The sequence below is a fragment of the Anguilla anguilla genome, chromosome 7 (genome assembly GCF_013347855.1).
Source record: "Anguilla anguilla isolate fAngAng1 chromosome 7, fAngAng1.pri, whole genome shotgun sequence".
Classification (NCBI taxonomy): Eukaryota; Metazoa; Chordata; class Actinopteri; order Anguilliformes; family Anguillidae; genus Anguilla; species Anguilla anguilla.
This window is the reverse complement of record NC_049207.1, coordinates 13,568,459-13,586,939: the sequence shown is the minus strand read 5'-3', so window position 1 is coordinate 13,586,939 and position 18,481 is coordinate 13,568,459. Positions and strand designations below refer to the sequence as shown.

The 18,481-nt window shown below is 42.8% G+C and overlaps 2 protein-coding genes across 13 annotated transcripts; both read right to left on the bottom strand.

Moving 5' to 3' along the window:
- Positions 1-8: 8 nt before the first annotated feature.
- On the bottom strand, positions 9-7,257 carry LOC118232473 (protein mono-ADP-ribosyltransferase TIPARP-like). Of its 6 annotated transcripts, none has more exons than XM_035427496.1 (6): positions 6,874-7,257; positions 4,218-5,084; positions 3,445-3,613; positions 2,647-2,834; positions 1,604-1,870; positions 9-1,457 (listed from the first exon to the last, which is right to left on the bottom strand). In XM_035427496.1, exons 2-6 carry the CDS (start codon positions 5,069-5,071, stop codon positions 1,007-1,009), a joined length of 1,929 nt encoding a protein of 642 aa, XP_035283387.1. In that variant the 5' UTR covers positions 5,072-5,084; positions 6,874-7,257; the 3' UTR covers positions 9-1,006. The 6 variants fall into 6 exon arrangements, with proteins under 6 accessions (XP_035283387.1, XP_035283385.1, XP_035283386.1 ...); XM_035427494.1 differs by lacking the exon at positions 6,874-7,257 and adding an exon at positions 5,893-6,712; XM_035427495.1 differs by lacking the exon at positions 6,874-7,257 and adding an exon at positions 5,900-6,712.
- LOC118232470 lies at positions 9-18,473 on the bottom strand. Of its 7 annotated transcripts, none has more exons than XM_035427487.1 (12): positions 18,162-18,473; positions 15,276-16,142; positions 14,503-14,671; positions 13,705-13,892; positions 12,662-12,928; positions 12,106-12,555; positions 10,969-11,613; positions 10,578-10,755; positions 10,012-10,199; positions 8,718-8,984; positions 8,110-8,571; positions 9-995 (listed from the first exon to the last, which is right to left on the bottom strand). In XM_035427487.1, the coding sequence occupies exons 2-11, from the start codon at positions 16,127-16,129 to the stop codon at positions 8,121-8,123; spliced, it is 3,657 nt and encodes a 1,218-aa protein (XP_035283378.1). In that variant the 5' UTR covers positions 16,130-16,142; positions 18,162-18,473; the 3' UTR covers positions 9-995; positions 8,110-8,120. The 7 variants fall into 7 exon arrangements, with proteins under 7 accessions (XP_035283378.1, XP_035283376.1, XP_035283382.1 ...); XM_035427485.1 differs by lacking the exon at positions 18,162-18,473 and adding an exon at positions 17,286-17,734; XM_035427491.1 differs by lacking the exon at positions 18,162-18,473 and adding an exon at positions 17,388-17,734.
- Positions 18,474-18,481: the final 8 nt, after the last annotated feature.

The following is an 18,481-nucleotide window of genomic DNA, read 5'->3' as shown; positions in this document are numbered from 1 at the left end:
CATAGCTGTCAACTTTAACAGATTTATTGGGTTAAGTATGGCAACCAGAATAAATCACAGCATGGGTGGCCACAACCGCTGAAAAGAGACCCACAATCCTGGCAATACAGATTTGTATTATTCAGGCTATATTCCTTGCTCTCTCAACCTTTGGTTTTTACACTTTAATATTTTCCTCTCTTTCTGGGCATTTTATAAGTACATTTTAATGCGGTTATTTCTCATAAACAATTCATAGAAATTCATGTGAATAGTGACATTACACAGTCCTCCATACATACATACATACATGGAGTAGGATACTACAACAGGACAATTAGTTATATTGTAGATACCATTTGTTTCAACAACAAAAACAAAACAGATAGCAAAATGTGCATGCATTTGTATTGATTATATTTAAAATAACAATAATAACAATTATTCGTTGTCCAAATGTCTGTTATGATCCATTAAGAATATTTGTAAATATAATTTTAAGTCAATGGCAATTGAAAGATGTTTCAATAATAAGGACTGGGTTTTTGTGGTTTGGTCTAGACTGAATGTTCGGTATTTCCCACATTATGCAATATGTCAGCAGAGTTTATGCAGACAATGCTGTGAGTACTAAGCAGTCACCTACTTTGTAGGCCACAGACTCTGGAATTCTATACCCATGCACAAACAGAAACTAACAGAATGAGCCACTCAGCAGCCCAAAAATAATGTAATTTTTTGTTAATGTAGATGAAATTGTGGTTTCGTTTCACTTACGCCGTCTAGCTATATCATCGCTGGAAAGTAGTTAGCGTTCACACAAGTGGAATCCATTGAGGTATGCATAACTTTTTTTAAGTATTTCAAATCGTAATGAGTTAATTCCACAGCTCGCTCATGGCAGTATCAAAGCAACAACTTGTCCTCGGAATTAAATAAAATAATAGGCAATAGAAATATATGAGCATTAGCATATTGGAGTATTATAGTATAGTATTATAGGAGTATATATTGAAGTCCTTGCACTTCATTCACAGATGTTGACGAGGTCAGACACTGCTTTGTACTTGATCAGGTAATAGGGATAACACTGGCAGTTGTCAAATACCACAAAGATGGAGGGGTCGGAAATCTTGTCAACGCAAGTGTCATATAGCTCATATCCTGGTGTCAAGGGGTTGAGCCGGGGTGGGCGGGAGTATGTAGCGTTCCCAAGAGTCACATTACCCACCAGCACCTTGGCAAGAAACATGTGCTGGTTACCCCCGCCTGATTTGGCTGCATATTTCAAAGAGTACCTGGCATCTCGGGCAAAGTAGCTGCCCTGGCCATATACCACCCCGTTCTTCCCTGACACTCGTGGGTCAAAGTTGTTCAAACAGATCTCCTTGGCGCAATCCTCAGTGGTCCCATGGAACAGATGTTGCTCCAGAGACCAGCTGTGTGCTGTGCTGTGAATCTGCATGTGCTCCTTCTGCCTAAAACACCAGGAAGTCACACGTTTCAATTTCTGTACATATATTCAACGGAGATCATTTTACAGCGAAAAAACACTGGGTGACAGTATCTGAACACCAACACTTAATCATGAATGCCAAAATTCTCACTCATCACATCCTCTTACCTCCTATACCTGTCCCAATGAAAGATGTTCTGGACCTGCTGTATGCTGATGATCTCTGTCTTGGTCTCATTCATGGTGCTGTAGAACAGGCAGTGGATGCTTTGGTAGGCTTTGGCACTGGGTGGCACCTCCACCAGGCTAAAGCCCTGGTTTGGGCTCAGAGTCCACACAGGAGGATACCAGCTGCTAAACTCCTGCAGAGGGTCCACACTGAGGCTGGGAAGAACCTGTCCAAAATTTTTGGAGGCTTCGCATAGGACAACTGTCCTGAGAACACAGAGGGAAAGAAAAATGAGGTGTAAAATCAGGTTGCACTGTTTATAATTGTCCTGTAAGCAATAACCTATTTACTTTCTGTTAAAATATATATATTTAAAAAATATTTGTACTGATCCCTCACATTTACTCTAGTGAAAGTCTATTCCAAGGCACTGATAAAATTGGTAATCAAAACTTAGTGGCTGATTAATCAAATAAATTGAAGTGCCCACACCACATATAGCACGTCTGGAGGCAAAGATAGTGGCTGTATCAATCAAAATATTACAAAATGATAACATCCCCCTAGAAAATATAAATCATTTTGTTGGTCTAGAATATCCATCTGCATATCATATTAAGGTCATTAAAATAATAACTTCCTGCAGGGAGTATGAAATTAAATATGATTCTATTCAAAATCCCCAGCGGGGGCACTGTAATGTTCAGATGTCAGAGTTAGTAAAAATACAGAAATTACATGGTGAGATTTTTGCGCCACAAAGTTGCAGTTAAGTTTGATCCACACTAAACTGTCGATTAAAGTACAGTTTAAAATAACTTTATTTAATTGACATTCCAGACATTTATATATTGGCTTATTACATGGGCTAATAAATACAGATTTAGAAAAAAGACAAAATGTAATGAGCTACCAGACTCCAGCCCTGAATTTTGAGTGTCTTATTTAAAAGACACGAGGGTGTTAACTTGCATTATATTGCAAATGACAGTACAGTATATTATGGTTATAAAGTAATGATAAGACATGGAGGAGGACATACTTCAGGTGTCGTTTGAGGGAGAAGGGCGAGCGGAAGGTGGGCCTCCGTCGTACTCTGCGTGTGAACCCGGTGGTGAGGTTCCTCTGGGTCAGACTGCTGAAGTCAACTTCGTACTCTTGCTTTCCAATGTGGAACCGACAGCTGCTCTTCCCTGTCTCCTTCGTTTCCAGCAGCAACATGGACACTTCCTGCAAGGAAATGCCAAACAAGTCCTCTAGTCACTTATCCACTTTAGGAAACCAAACCCTTTGGAACCAGGGCTAGTAACCAGCCAAGTGTTTCCACTCTTTTTAAGGGCACAGTGGAGCCAAGAGTATTACTGACCAGGGTTAAGCCTCGCACATACCTTAGAGTTGAAAACAAAATCCTTCATACAAAATGGTTGCATAAGGTGCCCATACCTCATTTTAGCACAAAACAAAAAACCTTGCGTGGAAATTCAGCTCAAATAGAGGTATATACTCTTATAAGCAGGGCTTGAAATTAACATCTGACAACCCACCAAATGTCTGTAAAAATGGGCTGTGGTTGGTAACAATGCTTATTAGTATGTCTCTGGGTGCTTTCACATATTTCAGTTAAAAATTGTGGCAGATATCTGTTGCTGAAAGTAATGTCCCTCTGTGAAACAGAGATAAGGAAGGCCTAAGCCAACCTTATACCAATCCTTAAGTTAACATAAAACAATTCAACAGGTGGACATTTCTTCAATATATATCAAACTCAACAAGGACTTTAGTGTTAACTCAACAGGTGAAACTGAGTTTTGTCTTAAGCTTTGATTTTAATGGTTCTTACATTTCTGTACTGTTCCCAATTGTATTCATTCCACCAATAATTGTTCCACACTGTAGGGAAATGGTGGTTCCTTTCTGGATTGCTGCTGTTGGAGAGTCTCCTGGCTTTATCATACTTCTCAGAGTTTTCCACCGTCATGGTGTCAAACTGGAGGGTGAACACATCTTCCCTGAGGGGTAAATGTTAATATGTGAAGAAGCACATTGACCTGATGGGTTCAGAAATATATGCTGAGCTCCTCAACACACTGGGCCTTCAGAAATACACAATTACCTTATTCCACTACCAGCACTATGCCTGAAGGGCTGAACAAGACACTTACCTACCCACTATCCAACAGCTGAAGTTCACAGTACAAGGCACAAAGTGCATTACAGGAGAGCTAGCAGCACATGCAGCAATGGTGCATCTCTCACTAAAGATAGTTAGCTGCTAAAAACTAATAGACACCTGACAAATAGGTAGTAAGCATTAGCAGTGGTGACCCAAGGAACTTGACACTCCTGAGTCCTGGTAACAGCCAGATAATGACCCAGCCATTACAATTTGTGATGTCCATACCACAGAGCTCAGCATTTGTAAGAACCATTTTTGCTGACTGAGCCTCTCAGGAACTCCATAATAATGCCTTAATATTATACATGTTTGTCCTAATTTCTAGCACAACTTATTTTGGCAATAGTATTTTCTTCTCTGATCTAAATCACCAACTGTAATATGTATTTTAATCTGGCATTTTGTAGAAAGATGGAGCCAAAAAACCCTGGACCCACATGTCCTGTAGCCTGGCGGTGTCTCGGTTTCTGTCACAGTACAGTTTCTCCAATTTGACCTGGGCAGAATGGGAAGTGCTGACCCACTGGTGAGTGTCTTGGCGTCTCAGCTGCCAATGGAAAGGGTAGGGAGTGTGGTGCAACTGGCAGTCAAACCCATTCCGGCAGTGTCCCAGCAGGAACTGGTCACAGATGCAGGCTTCCTCAGAGGGACCAGTATGGAAGCAAGCCTGCTGTACCCACTTGGCTTTGGGTGCTGGCTGGAACAACAGGTCAGTGACCTCATAAGTGTCCTCACTGGGGCCAATGATGTCTTTATAGGAAGAGGCAGGGTGAGAGTGGGCCTGGTACTGAGGGAGGGGCTGAAGCTGGGCTGTAGTCAGGGGTGCGGTCAAACCGAGAGGCTGATTTTGGGATGAAAGAAGAGGCTGAGGATGAGTGGGGATAATTCTGTAGGAATGGGGTGCTCTACAAGGTGTGGTCATGAGTACACTCTGGGAGAGCGGCTGAATGCTGGGAACAGGCAGGCTTGCAGGGAGTGTTGAAAGTTGGGTTTCACTTTCAGACAATGATGAGGGCTGGGTGTCAGGCTGGTCATTGCTCTGCTTGGTGAGAGGGGTGATCTGGATGGTGATGCCATATGGAGTCACACTCCACTGCACCTCTGCCTGAGCAGCATTTACACTCTCCCACACGGGCAGGCTGGTGTTGCTGTTTGGGGGGATCTGCAGCAGTAGTTCAGCGGCGCTCAACAGGCTGACCCGCACCTGCCTGCAGGACCTGTCCTGGTCTGGAGACTGGGCCTTAATCTTTCTTTTCTTTAAAGGTACTTCACTCAACAGAAGCTCTGCCATCTCACTGGTCCTTCTGGAAGTGAGAACAGGAGTCAAACAAGGAAAACATAGCTGTCAACTTTAACAGATTTATTGGGTTAAGTATGGCAACCAGAATAAATCACAGCATGGGTGGCCACAACCGCTGAAAAGAGACCCACAATCCTGGCAATACAGATTTGTATTATTCAGGCTATATTCCTTGCTCTCTCAACCTTTGGTTTTTACACTTATACACAATATTTTCCTCTCTTTCTGGGCATTTTATAAGTACATTTTAATGTGGTTATTTCTCATAAACAATTCATAGAAATTCATGTGAATAGTGACATTACACAGTCCTCCATACATACATACATACATGGAGTAGGATACTACAACAGGGCAATTAGTTATATTGTAGATACCATGTCAGCAGAGTTTATGCAGACAATGCTATGAGTACTAAACAGTCACCTACTTTGTAGGCCACAGACTCTGGAATTCTATACCCATGCACAAACAGAAACTAACAGAATGAGCCACTCAGCAGCCCAAAAATAATGTAATTTTTTGTTAATGTAGATGAAATTGTGGTTTCGTTTCACTTACGCCGTCTAGCTATATCATCCCTGAAAGTAGTTAGCGTTCTCACAAGTGGAATCCATTGAGGTATGCATATATTTTTTTAAGTATTTCAAATCGTAATGAGTTAATTCCACAGCTCGCTCATGGCAGTATCAAAGCAAAAACTTGTCCTCGGAATTAAATAAAATAATAGGCAATAGAAATATATGAGCATTAGCATATTGGAGTATTATAACAATAATATCATATTAAATAGAACTTAATTCCTGTCCTACCAGTTACCAGAAGAATAAGTGAAACGACGCATATCCGGTCTCAGGCTCGCATCGGACGGTGGTGGTGAACAAGGAACTGAGCCGTAATGCAAAGCTCTCGATTTACCATTCGATCTTCGTCCCTACTCCCACCTGTCGTCACGGGCTATTGGGTAGTGACCGAAAGAACGAGATCCCAAATACAAGCGGGTGGCAGGGTTAACTCTACTTGATAGGGTGAGTAGCTCAGCTGTCCGGGAAGACCTCAAAGTAGAGCCGCTGCTGCTCCGCATTGAAAGGAGTCAATTGAAGTGGATCGGGCATCTTATAAGGATGCCTCCTGGGCGCCTCCCTCTGGAGGTGTTCCAGGCACGGCCACCGGGCAGGAGACCCAGGGGCAGACCTAGGACACGCTGGAGAGATTATATCCAAAGGCTGGCCAGGGATCGCCCGGTATGAGTTGGTGGAAGTCGCCTGGAAGAGGGACCTCTGGGCTGCTCTGCTTACCCCTTTTCCACCGCGACCCTGACCTGGACTAAGCGGTTAGAGATCGGATGGATGGACTCGCATAGGAACGCGCACTGGCCATTTTACTGATGCGTCATACACGATGCAACCAGGAAACTAGTCGAAACCCCGGGGAATCCCAATACCCGATCACCTCTACTGAAGAATTCCCCTGAATTCCCATAACAGGCAAATACGAATTATAGGCTACTTATTAAGATTATTGTGGTATCGTCCTATTATCACTGCCGTGGAAAAAACTTCACATGCTAGCATTCCACATTCACTTCTTTCGTCCGGTAGTATCGCAATAGCAACTGTATAGAAAAGTTAGAGAGTTAGAAAATAGGTTCGCGCAAAAATCTGCGCCAACCTATTTTCTGGCTACCGGGATCATATTGCTTTTAAAATATATATTTTTGGGTAGAGCTGACTACAACAAATCAATTGCCCGTGCACGGCGCAACGCAGTGAGTGGTGTAGGAATTTACGTACCTTGCAAAACGTTAACAGAACCTTAGGATCCATAGCATAGTTTAAGGAAGACAAAATCTACACCTGTACTGTCTTCAGATGAAACAGTATTATCAACAAGAGATGAAATTCCGCAGAATACATCACAAATTTACATTTTAAGATTATTCTCAATTAGGCTTTTATATACGTAGGCCTGCCGCCATAAATGATTAATGTAGCTACGCTGTAGTGCGTGCAGACGTGCCTATTTTACACCCGGCGTAGGATGCATAGGATGCATTGCCAATATTTTTTTTTGACACTAATGCTGGTTTACTTTTACTTTCTTTTTCACTAATGCACCTTTCACGGACATGGTCTGCAGTGTGTATTATGTTTATAAGTGCACTACAGCTCGCTACGTTTACAGTCTAGTAGTTATGGTGGAATAAAAATAAAAAAAAGTTTCATAGTTGGCTTAGGGACTGGGAAGCTATGTGCAACAGAATACCAGATAATCATATAGCCACCGCAATTCTTGATGAAATGTAATTAATTTTAAACATATGCCTTCCGTGGTTTCTGAAAAGCAATGAAAACGGACCTGTTGCGGCGCCAAATCACATACTGCTAGTATAATGTTGATTGCAATTTAACTCCAAAAATGAAAGTCAAGCAGAAAATACGAATTTTTATTGAAGTTTTCCTGTGTCGCCTGCAAGATCTCAGATAGAAGATGATTAGTGCTGAAAACGGGATATTCTTATTTGTACTTCACAGTATACCAGTAACATTTTACACAGTAACCTATTGCATAATGTGATCTTCAAGTTATGTATGCAACAACAGTACCAATCGGAACTACAAACAATTCTGGCATATCACCTCATGTCAACCTGATATAATTATATGCTTTTTAATAGTCATTTATGCTTTTCATTGTGATAAACATCATTGCCCCTCTCACTGTCAAACTGCAGATCCTCCTGTTCATTAGTCTTCTGCCCTCTGCTGGCTACAACCGAAAAAACCCAGTTAGTGGATTAGTTTGAATATCAGAGGTTGCAGTACAGCGCACCCAAAATTTTGGCCATCCCAGTAGGATCACAGTCTCCATACTGAGTTATTTCACAAATGCACTGAATACACCAATGACAAGATGTAATCTTTACTTCACACTGTGAAGTATCACCACACTGTGACCATAAACCCAAACGCAGTAACTTAAAGGTGTGCCACTTCAGGACTCATCCTGGCTAATCAGTTTTTCAGAATGTCCTTGCACTTCATTCACAGATGTTGACGAGGTCAGACACTGCTTTGTACTTGATCAGGTAATAGGGATAACACTGGCAGTTGTCAAATACCACAAAGATGGAGGGGTCGGAAATCTTGTCAACGCAAGTGTCATATAGCTCATATCCTGGTGTCAAGGGGTTGAGCCGGGGTGGGCGGGAGTATGTAGCGTTCCCAAGAGTCACATTACCCACCAGCACCTTGGCAAGAAACATGTGCTGGTTACCCCCACCTGATTTGGCTGCATATTTCAAAGAGTACCTGGCATCTCGGGCAAAGTAGCTGCCCCGGCCATATACCACCCCGTTCTTCCCTGACACTCGTGGGTCAAAGTTGTTCAAACAGATCTCCTTGGCGCAATCCTCAGTGGTCCCATGGAACAGATGTTGCTCCAGAGACCAGCTGTGTGCTGTGCTGTGAATCTGCATGTGCTCCTTCTGCCTAAAACACCAGGAAGTCACACGTTTCAATTTCTGTACATATATTCAACGGAGATCATTTTACAGCGAAAAAACACTGGGTGACAGTATCTGAACACCAACACTTAATCATGAATGCCAAAATTCTCACTCATCACATCCTCTTACCTCCTATACCTGTCCCAATGAAAGATGTTCTGGACCTGCTGTATGCTGATGATCTCTGTCTTGGTCTCATTCATGGTGCTGTAGAACAGGCAGTGGATGCTTTGGTAGGCTTTGGCACTGGGTGGCACCTCCACCAGGCTAAAGCCCTGGTTTGGGCTCAGATTCCACACAGGAGGATACCAGCTGCTGAACTCCTGCAGAGGATCCACACTGAGCCTGGGGAGAACCTGCCCAAAAGGCCGGGGGGGTTCTCCTAGCGAAACTGTCCTGAAAAGCAGTTTAAGATCACAGAAAAGAACAAGGTCAGAAAGGGGCAGTCACATGTACCCACACTATTTGAATTCACACCAAATTACATTTGAAATGCAGCTAATACGAAAAACCAGTAAGCATGTGTTTAATTTCTATCCATCTCCCAAGGAGACAGATTTCAAAGAAATGCACTCTTGAAGAAAAGTCATCCTAAAGTTACATTATTGCAAAATTTTGTAATCTTAGAAAAATAATCCAGTGAATGTTAAAAGGGTCACTGACAATGCTGCTGGATGGCTCACTTGGTTAAGACACTATGCTCTGGTGCATGGATAAGCCTCATGGCCTTGAATCGATACTGGACTGTGCCATGCCAACTGTGGTCAGTAGGTATAAAGTAATGCTACCAGTTTGTCTCCCTTGTTTTCTCACATGGTACTTCTGTCCCCTGCCAGCAAGATGTTGCCATAGCCTCTTTGTCAACCACTTCTCAAACAATTATCCATTTTCACCACCTCAGTGTGAATATCTGTTCATCTCCCATGATATATTCATTTTTCTTTTCATTGTCACACCCTTTATTCCATTCAAAAGTATACACCTAAGGCTCATTATGCAAATATCAGGGTTATTAACAACTAAAACCAACTATTAATTGAATCCATCCTGCTTATTGGAGGTGCTGGAGCCTATCCCAGCATGCATTGAAAGGCAGGAATACACCCTGGACAGTTCACCAGGCTGGGATTTGAACCTTCTTGTGCCACCCAAATTAACTGAACGAATCTGCCATTCTACCCATTAATGTTGCTACTGCTAGTGCCCTTACATTATAAATACTTACACACTTTTCTTGACTTATCAAAAAATAGTGTATTCTTGAATAATAAATATAAACAGAGTATCATAATTGCAAACACTCAGTTCTTGCTGGTAGTGTCTTCAAACCTTTGGTCCCCATTGTATACAGCTTCAATTTGGGCAGAACATTTTTTCACAAGGAAAAAGGACCAATGACACAGAACATGGCAATATCTCATACTTCAAGTTTGATTTGATAGAGAAGGGCGAGCGAAAATGAGGTCTCCATCGAATTCTGCGTTCAAACTTGGTGGTGACGTTCATCTGGGTCATCCTGCTGAAGTCCACTTCGTACAGCTGCTTCCCAATGTAGAACCCACGGCTTGTCTCCCCTGCTTCTATTGCTCCCACAAGCTCCTTGGACACTTCCTACAGGAGGTGAAAAAGTCAGACAAGATTTAGATAAGCCCCTCCACCCCTTATCCACCATCTAGATCCACAGCCTGTAAGTATACTTTACCCACTGTCTTTTTTAGGGTGTTGTGGAGCCAGGAGTTTTTCTTGGTAAGCCCCAGTCCTTAACTGAGCCCCTTAACCAAAAGGTAGATAAATAAAGGCAGAGCTATGGGATTATATTACCCAATCAATGTACATGTTTAATAATGGGAGGCTTAGAGACTAGGACCAGTCCAGCCATTAGGTTTCCTTCCTGTGGGAAGCAAGAGAAAACTTTCAAGATAGCCAAGGTAGTAGTAATAATGTGCCACCTACTAAGGCAGTAGTAATAATGCACCACCAGTAACTTACTTTTTCATACTTTTCCCACTTGCCATCATTCCACCAATAGATGCTCCACTCTGTGGGGAAGTGAGGGCTCATTTCTGGATCACGGCTGCTGGACAGTCGCCTGGCTTTATCATATTTCGCTGAGGTCACTTTCTTGGTCTCCAAGTGAAGCGTAAACGCTTCTGTCCTGACGGGAAATCTAAACAAAGAACCACATTAACATGATGGGTGCAGAAGGATACTACAATATATTCTCATTTGCCTTTATGAGTATTATAGCTTAGTAAGCTTACCTTTAACATTTAAACATTAACATTTCAGTCTCTACTCAATAATACAGTAATAGTGTGAATAATAATTCTGTAGAAAAGTAGAGCTAATAAAAAGACCCCTTGACACTCTTTGTACCCACATGTCCTGCAGCCTGATGGTTTCTTGGTCTGGATCACAGTACAGCTTCTCCAGTTTGACCTGAGCAGACAGAGAGATGTTGACCCACTGCTGCGTGTTCCAGTGCCTCAGCTGCCAGTGGAAAGGCAGAGGCGTGTGGTGCCGCTCGCAGCTGAGCTTGTGTGGGCAGCAGCCAGTAAGGAAGTCATCGCAGATGTGGATGTATTTGGATGGCTTGGTGTAAAAGGTTTTGGCTGCTAGCTTGAAAAACACAGAGGGACAATCAGTATCACCGTTGTGGTCTAGACCGGAGAGGGTCGGCAGTAAGTGAACTGGTAGTGGGACATGTTTAAACTGGCAGGGTGGCTGAGGCTGGTTTACAGGCTGGTCATTGCTCCGGGCTTTCTGGGTGGTGAGAGGGGTAATCTGGACGGTGATGCTGTACGGAGTCTCACTCCACTGCACCCCTGCCTGAGGGGCATTTACACACTCCCACACGGGCAGGCTGGTGTTGGTGTTTGGGGGGATCTGCAGAAGTAGTTCAGTGGAGCTCAACAGTCTGACCGGCACCTGCCTGCAGGAGCTCTCCTGGTCTGGAGACTGAGCCTCAATCTTCCGCTTCTTTAGTGGTACTTCACTGGGCAGGAGTTCTGCCATTTTATTAGTCCTTCAGGAAGAGAGAAAAAAGGTAAAAAGGGTATACATACTGTGTAAAATAGAATAATTAATATATTCATCAAAAAATTCATAAATAAATGTGCCTACTCTTAACCACATACTGTACTTAATCACTGCTAAATGATCTTACGGCAACCAATTGTGGGCACCTTAAATGGTCATTCTTTGAATAAGGCTGTTTGCGGAAAGCCAAAACTGGGAAAGGGATACCAGATCTTATGAGAAGAAAATGAAAATACTGCTGTCTATGGTTGGCACTGCGCATGATCAGACTTGATTTGTAGTAGGAATGTTCACCCTCATACATCCAGTTCTGTCATATGTCCTAAAACCAATATCCTGTGTATGTGATCTTTCCCTTGTGCTCTGTGACCTTCAACTCAAACATAAGACTTTAAAAAAGATAAACTGATAAAGCAAATATTTTATTGCACAGAAGGATACATCTTGCTGAACCATGTCCTTGTAAAAATCTGCTCACTCAAAGATTTTGACAGTGTCAGAAACGGCTTTGTACTTGATGAGGTAATATGGGTAACAATGGCAGCTGTCAAACACCACAAAGATGGAAGGATTTTTCTTCCGGTCCACACAGGTGTCATACAGTTCATATCCTGATTTCCTGGGGCTGAGACGGGGTGGGCGGCAGAACTTAGTCTTCCCAATGGTCATCTTACCCACCAGCACCTTGGCAAGGAACATGTGCTGGCAGTTCTCTTCACCTGATGCACGTGCATATGTGTCGGAGTAACTGGCATCTCGGGCAAAGTAGCTGCCCCGGCCATATACCACCCCGTTCTTCCCCGACACTCGTGGGTCAAAGTTGTTCAAACAGATCTCCTTGGTGGAATCCTCAGTGGTCCCATGGAACAGATGTCGCTCCAGGGACCCTCTCTTGATGGTGCTGCAGCTTTTCATGTGCTCCTTCTGCCTAAAACACAGAGAAATCATGTGTCTCACAACTAAGGGGTGACACTGTCTTAACTGAAAGAATGTAACATTAGCTGCCTAAATTCTCACTCATCACATCCTCTTACCTCCTATACTTGTCCCACTGGAAAACGTTCTGGACCTGCTGTATGCTGACAATCTCCAGTTCGGTCTCAGACATGGTGCTGTAGAACAGGCAGTGGATGCTTTGGTAGGCTCTGGCACTGGGTGGCACCTCCACCAGGCTAAAGCCCTGGTCTGGGCTCAGAGTCCACACAGGAGGATACCAGCTGCTAAACTCCTGCAGAGGGTCCACACTGAGGCTGGGAAGAACCTGTCCAAAATTTTTGGAGGCTTCGCATAGGACAACTGTCCTGAGAACACAGAGGGAAAGAAAAATGAGGTGTAAAATCAGGTTGCACTGTTTGTAATTGTCCTGTAAGCAATAACCTATTTACTTTCTGTTAAAATATATATATTTAAAAAATATTTGTACTGATCCCTCACATTTACTCTAGTGAAAGTCTATTCCAAGGCACTGATAAAATTGGTAATCAAAACTTAGTGGCTGATTAATCAAATAAATTGAAGTGCCCACACCACATATAGCACATCTGGAGGCAAAGATAGTGGCTGTATCAATCAAAATATTACAAAATGATAACATCCCCCTAGAAAATATAAATCATTTTGTTGGTCTAGAATAGCCATCTGCATATCATATTAAGGTCATTAAAATAATAACTTCCTGCAGGGAGTATGAAATTAAATATGATTCTATTCAAAATCCCCAGCGGGGGCACTGTAATGTTCAGATGTCAGAGTTAGTAAAAATACAGAAATTACATGGCGAGATTTTTGCGCCACAAAGTTGCAGTTAAGTTTGATCCACACTAAACTGTCGATTAAAGTACAGTTTAAAATAACTTTATTTAATTGACATTCCAGACATTTATATATTGGCTTATTACATGGGCTAATAAATACAGATTTAGAAAAAAGACAAAATGTAATGAGCTACCAGACTCCAGCCCTGAATTTTGAGTGTCTTATTTAAAAGACACGAGGGTGTTAACTTGCATTATATTGCAAATGACAGTACAGTATATTATGGTTATAAAGTAATGATAAGACATGGAGGAGGACATACTTCAGGTGTCGTTTGAGGGAGAAGGGCGAGCGGAAGGTGGGCCTCCGTCGTACTCTGCGTGTGAACCCGGTGGTGAGGTTCCTCTGGGTCAGACTGCTGAAGTCAACTTCGTACTCTTGCTTTCCAATGTGGAACCGACAGCTGCTCTTCCCTGTCTCCTTCATTTCCAGCAGCAACATGGACACTTCCTGCAAGGAAATGCCAAACAAGTCCTCTAGTCACTTATCCACTTTAGGAAACCAAACCCTTTGGAACCAGGGCTAGTAACCAGCCAAGTGTTTCCACTCTTTTTAAGGGCACAGTGGAGCCAAGAGTATTACTGACCAGGGTTAAGCCTCGCACATACCTTAGAGTTGAAAACAAAATCCTTCATACAAAATGGTTGCATAAGGTGCCCATTCCTCATTTTAGCACAAAACAAAAAACCTTGCGTGGAAATTCAGCTCAAATAGAGGTATATACTCTTATAAGCAGGGCTTGAAATTAACATCTGACAACCCACCAAATGTCTGTAAAAATGGGCTGTGGTTGGTAACAATGCTTATTAGTATGTCTCTGGGTGCTTTCACATATTTCAGTTAAAAATTGTGGCAGATATCTGTTGCTGAAAGTAATGTCCCTCTGTGAAACAGAGATAAGGAAGGCCTAAGCCAACCTTATACCAATCCTTAAGTTAACATAAAACAATTCAACAGGTGGACAATTCTTCAATATATATCAAACTCAACAAGGACTTTAGTGTTAACTCAACAAGTGAAACTGAGTTTTGTCTTAAGCTTTGATTTTAATGGTTCTTACATTTCTGTACTGTTCCCAATTGTATTCATTCCACCAATAATTGTTCCACACTGTAGGGAAATGGTGGTTCCTTTCTGGATTGCTGCTGTTGGAGAGTCTCCTGGCTTTATCATACTTCTCAGAGTTTTCCACCGTCATGGTGTCAAACTGGAGGGTGAACACATCTTCCCTGAGGGGTAAATGTTAATATGTGAAGAAGCACATTGACTTGATGGGTTCAGAAATATATGCTGAGCTCCTCAACACACTGGGCCTTCAGAAATACACAATTACCTTATTCCACTACCAGCACTATGGCTGAAGGGCTGAACAAGACACTTACCTACCCACTATCCAACAGCTGAAGTTCACAGTACAAGGCACAAAGTGCATTACAGGAGAGCTAGCAGCACATGCAGCAATGGTGCATCTCTCACTAAAGATAGTTAGCGGCTAAAAACTAATAGACACCTGACAAATAGGTAGTAAGCGTTAGCAGTGGTGACCCAAGGAACTTGACACTCCTGAGTCCTGGTAACAGCCAGATAATGACCCAGCCATTACAATTTGTGATGTCCATACCACAGAGCTCAGCATTTGTAAGAACCATTTTTCCTGACTGAGCCTCTCAGGAACCCCATAATAATGCCTTAATATTATACATGTTTGTCCTAATTTCTAGCACAACTTATTTTGGCAATAGTATTTTCATCTCTGATCTAAATCACCAACTGTAATATGTATTTTAATCTGGCATTTTGTAGAAAGATGGAGCCAAAAAACCCTGGACCCACATGTCCTGTAGCCTGGCGGTGTCTCGGTTTCTGTCACAGTACAGTTTCTCCAATTTGACCTGGGCAGAATGGGAAGTGCTGACCCACTGGTGAGTGTCTTGGCGTCTCAGCTGCCAATGGAAAGGGTAGGGAGTGTGGTGCAACTGGCAGTCAAACCCATTCCGGCAGTGTCCCAGCAGGAACTGGTCACAGATGCAGGCTTCCTCAGAGGGACCAGTATGGAAGCAAGCCTGCTGTACCCACTTGGCTTTGGGTGCTGGCTGGAACAACAGGTCAGTGACCTCATAAGTATCCTCACTGGGGCCAATGATGTCTTTATAGGAAGAGGCAGGGTGAGAGTGGGCCTGGTACCGAGGGAGGGGCTGAAGCTGGGCTGTAGTCAGGGGTGCGGTCAAACCCAGAGACTGATTTTGGGATGAAAGAAGAGGCTGAGGATGAGTGGGGATAATTCTGTAGGAATGGGGTGCTCTACAAGGTGTGGTCATGAGTACACTCTGGGAGAGCGGCTGAATGCTGGGAACAGGCAGGCTTGCAGGGAGTGTTGAAAGTTGGGTTTCACTTTCAGACAATGATGAGGGCTGGGTGTCAGGCTGGTCATTGCTCTGCTTGGTGAGAGGGGTGATCTGGATGGTGATGCCATATGGAGTCACACTCCACTGCACCTCTGTCTGAGCAGCATTTACACTCTCCCACACGGGCAGGCTGGTGTTGCTGTTTGGGGGGATCTGCAGCAGTAGTTCAGCGGAGCTCAACAGGCTGACCGGCACCTGCCTGCAGGACCTGTCCTGGTCTGGAGACTGGGCCTTAATCTTTCTTTTCTTTAAAGGTACTTCACTCAACAGAAGCTCTGCCATCTCACTGGTCCTTCTGGAAGTGAGAACAGGAGTCAAACAAGGAAAACATAGCTGTCAACTTTAACAGATTTATTGGGTTAAGTATGGCAACCAGAATAAATCACAGCATGGGTGGCCACAACTGCTGAAAAGAGACCCACAATCCTGGCAATACAGATTTGTATTATTCAGGCTATATTCCTTGCTCTCTCAACCTTTGGTTTTTACACTTATACACAATATTTTCCTCTCTTTCTGGGCATTTTATAAGTACATTTTAATGTGGTTATTTCTCATAATTCATAGAAATTCATGTGAATAGTGACATTACACAGTCCTCCATACATACATACATACATGGAGTAGGATACTACAACAGGACAATTAGTTATATTGTAGATACCATTTGTTTCAACAACAACAAAAACAAAGCAGATAGCAAAATGTGCATGCATTTGTATTGATTATATTTAAAATAACAATAATAACAATTATTCGTTGTCCAAATGTCTGTTATGATCCATTAAGAATATTTGTAAATATAATTTTAAGTCAATGGCAATTGAAAGATGTTTCAATAATAAGGACTGGGTTTTTGTGGTTTGGTCTAGACTGAATGTTCGGTATTTCCCACATTATGCAATATGTCAGCAGAGTTTATGCAGACAATGCTATGAGTACTAAACAGTCACCTACTTTGTAGGCCACAGACTCTGGAATTCTATACCCATGCACAAACAGAAACTAACAGAATGAGCCACTCAGCAGCCCAAAAATAATGTAATTTTTTGTTAATGTAGATGAAATTGTGGTTTCGTTTCACTTACGCCGTCTAGCTATATCATCCCTGAAAGTAGTTAGCGTTCACACAAGTGGAACCCATTGAGGTATTCAACTGAAGTATTTCAAATCGTAATGAGTTAATTCCACAGCTCGCTCATGGCAGTATCAAAGCAACAACTTGTCCTCGGAATTAAATAAAATAATAGGCAATAGAAATATATGAGCATTAGCATATTGGAGTATTATAACAATAATATCATATTAAATAGAACTTAATTCCTGTCCTACCAGTTACCAGAAGAATAAGTGAAACGACGCATATCCGGTCTCAGGCTCGCGTCGGACGGTGGTGGTGAACAAGGAACTGAGCCGTAATGCAAAGCTCTCGATTTACCATTCGATCTTCGTCCCTACTCCCACCTTTCGTCACGGGCTATTGGGTAGTGACCGAAAGAACGAGATCCCAAATACAAGCGGGTGGCAGGGTTAACTCTACTTGATAGGGTGAGTAGCTCAGCTGTCCGGGAAGACCTCAAAGTAGAGCCGCTGCTGCTCCGCATTGAAAGGAATCAATTGAAGTGGATCGGGCATCTGATAAGGATGCCTCCTGGGCGCCTCCCTCTGGAGGTGTTCCAGGCACGGCCACCGGGCAGGAGACCCAGGGGCAGACCTAGGACACGCTGGAGAGATTATATCCAAAGGCTGGCCAGGGATCGCCCGGTATGAGTTGGTGGAAGTCGCCTGGAAGAGGGACCTCTGGGCTGCTCTGCTTACCCCTTTTCCACCGCGACCCTGACCTGGACTAAGCGGTTAGAGATCGGATGGATGGACTCGCATAGCAACGCGCACTGGCCATTTTACTGATGCGTCATACACGATGCGAACCAGGAAACTAGTCGAAAACCCGGGGAATCCCAATACCCGGTAACCTCTGCTGAAGAATTCCCCTGAATTCCCATAACGGGCAAATACGAATTATAGGCTACTTATTAAGATTATTGTGGTATCGTCCTATTATCACTGCCGTGGAAAAAACTTCACATGCTAGCATTCCACATTCACTTCTTTCGTCCGGTAGTATCGCAATAGCAACTGTATAGAAAAGTTAGAGAGTTAGAAAATAGGTTCGCGCAGATTTTTGCGCGAACCTATTTTCTGGCTACCGGGATCATATTGCTTTTAAAATATATATTTTTGGGTAGAGCTGACTACAACAAATCAATTGCCCGTGCACGGCGCAACGCAGTGAGTGGTGTAGGAATTTACGTACCTTGCAAAACGTTAACAGAACCTTAGGATCCATAGCATAGTTTAAGGAAGACAAAATCTACACCTGTACTGTCTTCAGATGAAACAGTATTATCAACAAGAGATGAAATTCCGCAGAATACATCACAAATTTACATTTTAAGATTATTCTCAATTAGGCTTTTATATACGTAGGCCTGCCGCCATAAATGATTAATGTAGCTACGCTGTAGTGCGTGCAGACGTGCCTATTTTACACCCGGCGTAGGATGCATAGGATGCATTGCCAATATTTTTTTTTGACACTAATGCTGGTTTACTTTTACTTTCTTTTTCACTAAT

What these genes read in the sequence shown, in the direction of transcription:
- LOC118232470 (XM_035427487.1), bottom strand. Translation starts at nt 16,129, where the DNA reads ATGGCAGAGCTTCTGTTGAGTGAAGTACCTTTAAAGAAAAGAAAGATT. An exon ending in ACCGCCAGGCTACAGGACAT is followed by an intron (nt 14,672 to 15,275) that starts GTGGGTCCAGGG and finishes TTTACCCCTCAG; the next exon opens with GGAAGATGTGTTCACCCTCC. An exon ending in ACCATCAGGCTGCAGGACAT is followed by an intron (nt 10,756 to 10,968) that starts GTGGGTACAAAG and finishes TTCTTTGTTTAG; the next exon opens with ATTTCCCGTCAGGACAGAAG.
- LOC118232473 (XM_035427496.1), bottom strand. Translation starts at nt 5,071, where the DNA reads ATGGCAGAGCTTCTGTTGAGTGAAGTACCTTTAAAGAAAAGAAAGATT. An exon ending in ACCGCCAGGCTACAGGACAT is followed by an intron (nt 3,614 to 4,217) that starts GTGGGTCCAGGG and finishes TTTACCCCTCAG; the next exon opens with GGAAGATGTGTTCACCCTCC. An exon ending in CATTGGGACAGGTATAGGAG is followed by an intron (nt 1,458 to 1,603) that starts GTAAGAGGATGT and finishes CTGGTGTTTTAG; the next exon opens with GCAGAAGGAGCACATGCAGA.